Source organism: Cydia amplana, chromosome 4, assembly GCF_948474715.1.
Source record: "Cydia amplana chromosome 4, ilCydAmpl1.1, whole genome shotgun sequence".
Classification (NCBI taxonomy): Eukaryota; Metazoa; Arthropoda; class Insecta; order Lepidoptera; family Tortricidae; genus Cydia; species Cydia amplana.
The window spans coordinates 13,723,600-13,733,536 of NC_086072.1; the positions used below are offsets into that span (position 1 = coordinate 13,723,600).

General features: G+C 37.5%; 1 protein-coding gene across 1 annotated transcript in view; it reads right to left on the reverse strand.

Moving 5' to 3' along the window:
- LOC134647525 (A disintegrin and metalloproteinase with thrombospondin motifs adt-2-like) overlaps positions 1–9,937 on the reverse strand; it is a 36,050-nt gene extending 26,113 nt beyond the window's left edge. The window contains exon 1 of the mRNA XM_063501876.1: positions 9,857–9,937. Coding sequence (XP_063357946.1) covers positions 9,857–9,937 — 81 coding nt within the window. The remainder of the gene's footprint in view (positions 1–9,856) is intronic.

Sequence of the window (9,937 nt, forward strand, 5' to 3'; positions counted from 1 at the left end):
TTCCCTATTTTTTTTTGGGTGGCTTGATTTTGCTGCCAGTTTTTTTAATAATATGATGCTTATATTTGAGGCTAATATATTTTTTTTGGTGCTAAAATATTAATTCACAGCCAAATTATATTATTATATGCCCAATGAAAGTTCCTGTTTAATATTTTAGTTGCCCGGTTAATAATAAGCCATATATTATTCTAATGTCAATGTAACAATTATAATAGGCAGGTACCCGACAATCCTGACACTGACCCGACCCAGGGCCGGATTAACCATGTCGGGGCCCCTAGGCAGTGCAATGCTCGGGGCCCCCTTACAGTTAATTCTGCATACATAAGTTCAGTTGTTCAGTACAGGGAAGTAAGTTTGCGGTTTTAATTTCAACCTTCAGGTGTCGATTGAGCCGATCCGAACATGCCGAACGATGTCTTTTTCGCTCTTGCGTAGATATAAAGGTTTTTTATATTAGTTTTTGCCGATTCCTCCTTGCGTCCAGTGTGGGGAGAGGTCTTTTTTTCTCAATAAGTAGTTAAATATTTTGCGAGGCTGAACAGCGATTGTCCGACCATATGAGCCACATGATTAAAATTAACCTAATAGTAAATATTTTACATATGTTTAAATGATTATTCATTAACCAGTCGAACTAGCATGTAAGTACTGGGTAAATCGGAAAAGTAATAAAAATCGCGAGCGCAGCGAGCGCGAAATTTTTTGTGAAAAAATTGTGAAAGCGTGTTAAAAAAGCCTAAAAATCCGAAGTTACCCAGTGAGACGAGCTTTCATGCGAGGTCAAAGCCGTGCTTCAGGATAAGCTCAGCTAGAGCACAGACGCCAACCAATATCCATTGTATTAAAAAGCGAGACCGCAGGCCGAGCTTGGCGCAGCGAGGCCAAAGGCTAAGCTGAAGAAGAGATTTGGTAGACGAACCGAAAATTGAGGTAAAAAGTGAGGCTGAAGGTCGAGCTCAGCAATCTCCACATACTTAACAAGCCCGAAGCGTACTTATAACCAGCGAGGTGAGCTTTCATGCGAGGCAAAAGGCTAAGCTTCTGAAATCAATGTTTATATTTGTTAAAAAGCGACGCCGAAGGTAGAACTGTCAGAAAGCAGCGCTCTGATACGAACCAACCATCAAATGTTACTCAACAATAATATATGTGTCATACAAGAGTTACTCGGAGGGCCGAAGTTTCACTAATGAGGTTTTAGGCCCTCGGGAGCCTGAAATTCGAGCTCGATTTACACACTTTAAAAGCTATAAAATAACATAATTTACATAATCATTTGATGATTGTGTGTCTGAGAAACTGATATTGGACATTAGGTATAAGTAGATACCATAAAAAATTATTTATGAATTTTGGCCATATGAAATACAATTTTTTTGGCGCGCGCGGGGCCGCCGGGGCCCCCTAACCGAGGCGGGGCCCATAGGCAGTTGCCTACTCTGCCTTAGGGTTAATCCGGCCCTGACCCGACCGCTTATGTATGTTTATACTATACTATATTATTATATGTAACAGATAGGTATGAAGATAGGTACATATCTAAGGCGACGAGACTGCTGCTAGCTTTTGTATTATTTCTGCGAAGACTACGCCAACGATCTTACTGAATCTATAAACGGTACGTGTTTCGCATTGTTAAAAAAAGACGAGATGTATAGTAACTAGTAACATACAGATATCTTATACCGTAAAATGGGGTGAGTAGGGTTCGCGGGGAGAGTTGGGTTATGAATGGGGAGAGAAGGGATGAAAGGGGGGTGAGATGAAATTTTAAGGCTACTGCTAATAAAATAAAGTATTCCAATTTAAAATGGAGCTATAGTAGGTAATACTCTTACAAAAAAAATCGTTCCAACAATCTTCCAAAATCACCTTATGAAATCCCATTTCACCCCAATTACGAGGGTCTCCGGGGTGAGGTGGGATTTCCTGTTTATCGTCAAAGTTATGAAATGGAACTACCCAAAATAAAAAGTAAAATACAAACGTCCGGAACACTAGGCTAGGTTCACACAGCGTAAATTTTTCCCGTATACCGTATACGAAATTTTATCGAATACCGTAGTGGCAGCAAAATTTGTACAACAACGTTCAAAATCGTTCACACGGCTAGACGGCTTTCCCGGATAGATAACGTGTGAACGATTTTGAAAGTTTTCATACAAATTTAGCTGCCACTACGGTATTCGATAAAATCCCGTACACGGTATACGGGAAAACTTAACGCCGTCTGAACCTAGCCAAATTATTATATACACCATTCAGTTTGCATATGTAAAAATAAAATGTTATCGAGGTTTGAATGTCAGTTTTGCCTCTACTCACCCCATTTTACGGTACTTAACTAAATAAAATACAATACCTATCAAGTGTGTACAAACGTCTATCTATACCATTGACATGTCTTAAAGCTCTAGTTTAAGGATTAATATAACCCACGCGCTTTATCCACGATGATCTAGCTCACTCACTTTCAACCGCAGATTTCATTTGCGAGATCTAGTATAATTCCGGGTAGGTACTTGCTCAACAATGCAATCAATGTGGGTATCAGGAACGTACGCGTCAAAATAGTGTCAACAAGGTATTGATAAATGCGGCTTATGCGGCGGTAATCGGGGTCGTCGGTGACAAGCGTCGCGCTCGCGGTGTGGGGCCGCGGGCGCCGCCGGTGCCGCCGCCCGCCCCACCGCCCCGCCCTGTTCCCACGCTTCTTCACATCACTTAATTATAATCCTCCGTTAAACGGTCTACGGACTAGCGGCGGTGCCACGAGCTTATTTACTCCCGTTTCATGCACTCATACAGCAGGCGTGTTTACACAACAAATGTTTAATATTTTCTTGACACGAAACGTAACTTTCTTCTCCTGACAACTTAATATAAAAAGCTAAGGTCTATGATTGATGAGATGATGAGCCGCATTTCTTTCTTTCATTTCAATGATAATTTTGAGCTGTTCATTCCGTTCCGTGTATTAAGGAGCCACCGAGTAAAATAGTCGCGGCAAGTCACTCAAACTGATGGAGGTTAGTGAAACCGAAATCGACACCACATGAGTCAGCTAAGTGTAGGTTCGACATTAGCGGATGCGAGCGAAGTAAAGGGGAAAGTAAAACTATTTGTTTTTCTTTTTCTTCGAAGCTAGACAATGGAATTCCAGTGAATTATCTGCCTCCACAGCTGCGACGCAATCGCCGAACTTAATAAATAATAAGCTATTACTTCAATTTCGAAACTCGGTTGTTACGTTCGAATGTGATGGATAATGAAAGTGATGCGCCATAGATCGCGATTACGCGAGATACACCTATGCGCTCGATCGGCCGGCTCTACGTCTGTACTGAGGGCCTACCGCGAACCACGTTCGACGTGTTACCTCCCTGTCACACTTACGTACGAATTTACAAGTGCGACAGAGAGGCAACACGTCGAACGTAGTTCGCGGTAGGCGCTCTGTACAGAGGGCCTACCGCGAACCACGTTCGACGTGTTACCTCCCTGTCACACTTACGTACGAATTAACAAGTGCGACAGAGAGGCAACACGTCGAACGTGGTTCGCGGTAGGCGCTCTGAGGGCCTACCGCGAACCACGTTCGACGTGTTACCTCCCTGTCACACTTACGTACGAATTTACAAGTGCGACAGAGAGGCAACACGTCGAACGTGGTTCGCGGTAGGCCCTCTGTACCTATCTACTGGGCGGCAGCGGCGCGCGCGCCGCCAAAGCTTAACTTCACTCAACAGTCAACACTCCACTTTGATCATGAATCATCGATAGACTCAATTGAATAACACTACGTGACGTTTACGCTGCGAACCGTACGTGATGCCGCGCCGAATTGGCTGAACTCAATTAAATTATGTAACTTGCTTTTGAACCAATTCTGCGAAAGTGGTTTGCAACATATTTACCCCCTTTCACCCCGCACGAATTACTATTGCGTAACGTTACTTGGGAATGTTATGGTTACGGACGTGCTTAGACACTACTTATTTCGTTTAATTTTATTGCTTTTATGTCATTAAGTTACGCAGATCATTGGGATCTACAAAAGCGATCCACTTTTGCCGCCCACGTAATGAAGCTGCTATAAGAACTCTTGAAAAGGATTTGACATATTTCTGGGAACTTTATTAATGTAATGGACCCTATAATGGACGTGGAACCGGTAATGGGACATAAAACCACAAATCCTCTAAAATAAGTATTTAAAAGTAGTTTATGAACACTGGCAATATTTTACCATAAATAAGAGTCATAGAGCTGTTTAAGTTTGAATTTTTATTAATTTCGGTTACTTTTTAAGAAATTGGCGTCAACCCAAAAGTTGTCGTGTCACCGAAAAATATAACTAGTAAGAATTCTTAACAACTTCGCTAAGAGAGGTGAGTTCATATATTAAATTGTAATTAATTATAACTTGGTGTAAACTAGAATGTGTTTTGTTAATTGCATTTACCATGAAATAAGGTATACAACACACTATTTTGTGTCTCTAGAGATGTATAAAAAATAATGGTATTTTGCCCAATCCCATTATAGGAGCTCTAAAACTGCATACCTCCTATGATGGGATAACTTACAATTTACATAATGATGCTTGCCATGGCGTAATTTCATGTTTAAATAATACAGAAGTAGGTATAATGTAGTTACGAACTATGTCAGGAAGTCTTCTCGGACTTCGGATATAGTATTTTATGCAACCGTTGTTTAAGAGGGGTCAAAAAAGGCGAGTGGCGTGAAGCCGAAAATTGTTAATAAAGACGCCACGAGTATTTTTTGACTCAGTTAAACAACGTTGCATACAATACTTTTTCTACGACCAAGCACTTACTTTGAAATGCAATGAAATAATAATAAGAATAGATGATGATGATTGTTTAATGTCCTAATGTGATAGGTTGTTCAGTGCGTGGGATTCTTAAGGGGAACGAAAATTTTATTATTTTTGCGCCACGACGCACGGTTTAGGAGATACAGCCTTATAAATATATATATATTTTTTTGTTTTTTTTAATATTAATTAGGGGTTTTTTACAGAGGAATGAACATTTTATTATTTTTGCGCTACGACGCACGGTTTAGGAGATGTAACCCATAAACATTTTTCTTTCTTTTTTTTTATTTTGTTTTGTTTTTCGTGTTTTTTTAAATATTACTTTGGGGTTTCAAAGGGAAACGAAAATTTGATTATTTTTGCGCTACGACGCACGGTTTAGGAGATACAGTATTATAAAGTTTTGTTTTTTTTATTTTTTTTATAATATTAATTAGGGGTTTCTTACAGAGGAATGAACATTTTATTATTTTTGCGCTACGACGCACGGTTTAGGAGATACAGCATTATAAAGTTTTTTTTTGTTTTTTATTTATTTCTCTTTTGTGTTTTTTTTTAATATTAATTAGGAGTTTCTTACAGAGGAATGAACATTTTATTATTTTTGCGCTACGACGCACGGTTTAGGAGATACAGCATTATAATTTTTTTTTGTTTTTTTTTATTATTTCTCTTTTGTGTTTTTTTTTTATATTAATTAGGAGCTTCTTACAGAGGAATGAACATTTTAATATTTTTGCGCTACTACGCACGGTTTAGGAGATACAACCCATAAACATTTTTCTTTCTTTTTTATAATTTTTTTTTTGTTTTTCGTGTTTTTTAAATATTACTTACGGGATTCAAAGGGGAACGAAAATTTGATTATTTTTGCGCTACGACGCACGGTTTAGGAGATACAGCCCTATAAAGATGAAAACTGATGATGATGATGATGATGTGACCAAAACATGTCTATGGTTCACTCATCTGGCAGAAATGACAATTAAAATTAGGTTGGCAACAATGTATTCCATACAATATTTTTTAAGTGGTGATTACACGAAGTATCGTAAAAGTGCCAAAAAAATACTGCGTGTATGCACAAATACTTTTTTGGGGAATAGACTAAAGACTTGTCTTGACAACTATAAGAGAGGGGTTTAAAGGTGTGTGCACGACCCTTTAAATGACAAACTGTACTTTTAAGTACGGGAGTAGAAAAAATTAATATCGTTTTTACAAAATTTTATTTAACATGCCTGTTAGTTAGTGTGGTTCAAATCTTGGAAGTTGAATTTGAGCCACTTTCGGATTTCCGATTGAGTTGAAATTTTGGATACGTAAGCAAATCGGATGACAATGCAATATTATGATAACATGGACCTGATCTCATGATGGAGACAGGAGGTGGCCATGGGAACTCTGTAATAAACGCAACCTTATTGTGTTTGGGTTTGTTAGAATTGTCTTGATGAGTATTAGTTGGCTGTGAAAAGAAAAATACATTCTTACATAAAAGCTTATACCAAATATGACTAATAACTAGTTTTTTGCCAAAAATTTATTCCCTGTTCCAATATCTTATACTGATAGGGTATGTCCATTATAGGGGGCCCATTACTGGATCCACGTCCATTACCGGGGTACCATTACTGGAGCTTTGGTGTCCATGACTGGAGAAAAAAGGCATAGTTTTAATTTGTAAATTATGTGGAAACTAATTGCAGTATCTTTGATATAACACGCCTGAAACATAAAAGATGGATAGGATTTTCATCTTTAAACACGCTAAGCGGTAGAACTTTTGCCGGTATCAGGGAAATATCACAAATACTCCAAATTTCCTCTTAAATGTCCCATGACTGGTGCTGTTACTATATTTACTTTAGACATGAACAAGTAAGTAAATACTGTACAGTAAATAAAATTTAACATATATGCTTGACAAATCACGGTCACGGATTGCAGTATCATTCAGTTCAACATAACGTTACACTTGACCTTAGCTCCGCAAAATTTTACGAGAGATGTAAGTAGTAGGTATGTAAGCACACCGGTATTTACTTGCTTTTACTTACATGCATGCATGCGAAGCCGCTAAACAATGGATAGGTATTGGAAAGCACCTTAAAACGGTTATAAATACGTGTAGGCACTCTACGTACATATAAAACATATGCTTAAGAGTTGATCCCTGACATTTAAGACTCGGTCAATCTGATCAGATTCTTTAAACTTTAGTTTGTCTTCTTTAGTAATGACACTAATAAATTGGCTAAAATTTCAATTCAACATATGTAGGTAGGTATACAAAAATTCCCAAATAACCCATGTATAAGTACCTATTTAAAGTTTTTCTTAAGTTTATTCATGATCTCATCATCAGACCCCGCCTTGATGACAATGGAAGTAATGGGACCAACTGACCCATTCAAATAAAATAAATCTAATCGGTCGAAAAAGTAAAGACCCCGACGAATACAGCTAGCCTCCTTTATAAAGTCGGTTAATTCAGTTTCCCTCATAATGTTTATTTACAATTAACAAAAGAAACACTTGGTATCTATCTAAATATAGACATCGAAACAATTCTGCTGAACATCAACTGTTACCTACATCTTCTTACATTGATCTAAAGGGTGTTTATAGAGCCTCCTCCTTTATAAAGTCGGTTAATTCAGTTTCCCTCATAATGTTTATTTACAATTAACAAAAGAAACACTTGGTATCTATCTAAATATAGACATCGAAACAATTCTGTTGAACATCAACCGTTACCTACATCTTCTTACATTGATCTAAAGGGTGTTTATACCTACAGGTTCCGCGACTATACCAGCCAATGTCATAACATGTAAAGGCTATCTGGAAGAGATCGCTCGTTAGCGATAAGACCGCCTGTTATCTGCCTCTATATTGAATCAATTGTTTTTCGTTAAGCTGTAGGGTTAGTTGTTGATCAATGAAACACTAAAAGTTCAAGCCTTTCTATCTCTGGTGTTTTTAAAGTTACGAGTGTGACATTTCGCATGAAGATAAACAATTTAGTTGGCTATCGTATGGCATTCAAGGTTTCTACTTATCTTTAACAGTTTCTGTATTGTAAACCTTTTTTTGAAAAATGAGTTTTGTTTCATTGTGTACTTGTGCATGTTTTCAATGAAACACTCTAATTTTTACAGTGAAACAGATGTAATATATATAGTCTACCATGAAACATCCTTAATAAACATTGAAACGTTGTAATAAATAAGTTACATTAATACATACATCCTTTCAATCAATTAATGAGAAATAAAAGGAGAAAATAGTGGTAGGCTGAAATTTGTTATTTAAAAGGTTTCCGAAATATAGAATCGTTATAAGATTGCTGAAATATCTAAAAGCGAAAGACTTGTTTCATTGTACGCACACCTAAGTTTCATTGTGAATCGAAAATCTGGTCGGCACTTACGGCATGCTGCGAGAAAGGCGCCTTTTATGTCCACGGAGCATGATTGCCAACTAGGTGGACGCGGGAGGGTTTTAAGCATCTCCATGCTCGATATCATACACTTTCTTGCGACATAGTGTTTATAAACGACTGTTTCAATGTTAGACATGTGACCTTAACCTTGCCATCAATGAAACATTCAACATATAAACTATCCTATCTCAGCCATTTCTAAAATTAAGTATCTTATATTTTGTCATATGATAGACAAATTATTATCAATTTTCATGGTATTTTAGTTTCACAAATTTCGGACATAGTCTTTAATTAATTAAAAAAATAATGAGTTTGTTTCATTGTGTACTAATACTGGTGTTCAGTGAACATCATGTTTCATTGTTTACTACATAAAAATGTTTCATTGTGAGACTAGGGGGTGTTTTTTGAATCAATTAAAAAAAACTGCACCAAAGAGTGAAAGAAATTTAAAAATATTTAGCTCCAAAGTAACTTTAATACACATAGAACACAACAAAAAATTAAATAACGCCAAACTAGACTCTATATTTTGGTAAAAAATTGCGAAACATAAATGAAAAATATTACTTTTGTCGCACGAATTCACAATAACGCTCGTAGCAACGTGCTCCTTCTCCGAGGCGCGCTCGCATATTGGGGAGGTGCTGGGGGTCCCTGAGTCTGCCCTTGCTTGACAGACGGCACTAGCTGATAACACCTAGTTTCCGAGATATCGCAAAGTTTCACTGTGTACGATTGTTTCAATGTTCGACAAGTGACCCTATCTTTTACTGAGGCGTGCCAATAAAGAGTATATATCTATCCATCATGTAGGTACCCAATAAGTAATACCTAATGACACAAAATTTCAATAAATATCGAAAAGTTGCTATTAAAGAAAACAAAATAGGTAACCTAATTACCTAAACATCCAGTGTGAACGCAAAATAAAAGCTACTAATAAAACTTGAAAAAACGAGTGAATGCGAAAAAACATTGGTAACATCGTAAAAATTACTAATCTGAATTCTAAAGTAAGATACTCATTATACATATAAAATAAAACATACAATGTATATGACGCAAAATTTACGAGGACTTAATGTACCGTAAAACGGGGTGAGTAGGTTTCGCGGGGAGAGGTGGGTTATGAATGGGGAGAGAAGGTTTGAGAGGGGGGTGAGAAGGGATTTTAAGGCTACTTCTACAAAAATAATGTATTCCAATTTAAAAATAGAGCTATAGTAATACACATAATAAAAAAAATTCGATCCAACAATCTTCCAAAATCACCTTTGTATGAAAACCCCTCTCACCCCAAATACGAGGCACTACGGGGTGAGGTGGGTTTTCCTCTTTATCGTCAAAGTTATGAAATGGAACTACCCAAATTAAAATAATAACTAAAATACAAACGTCCGGAACACTTATTACATACACCATTCAGTTTTCATATGTAAAAATAAAATGTTATCGAGGTTTGAATTTCAGTTTTGACCCTACTCACCCCATTTTACGATATCTAATACATTTAAAAGTGATATGAAATCCGCCCGCCCTGAGCGACTTACAGGAAACTGCGCAGGGGCAGAAGCGCGCGCGCGTAGCACTAGCAGCAGCGCCGCGGTCACCAGGTGCACTTTCATCGCCAT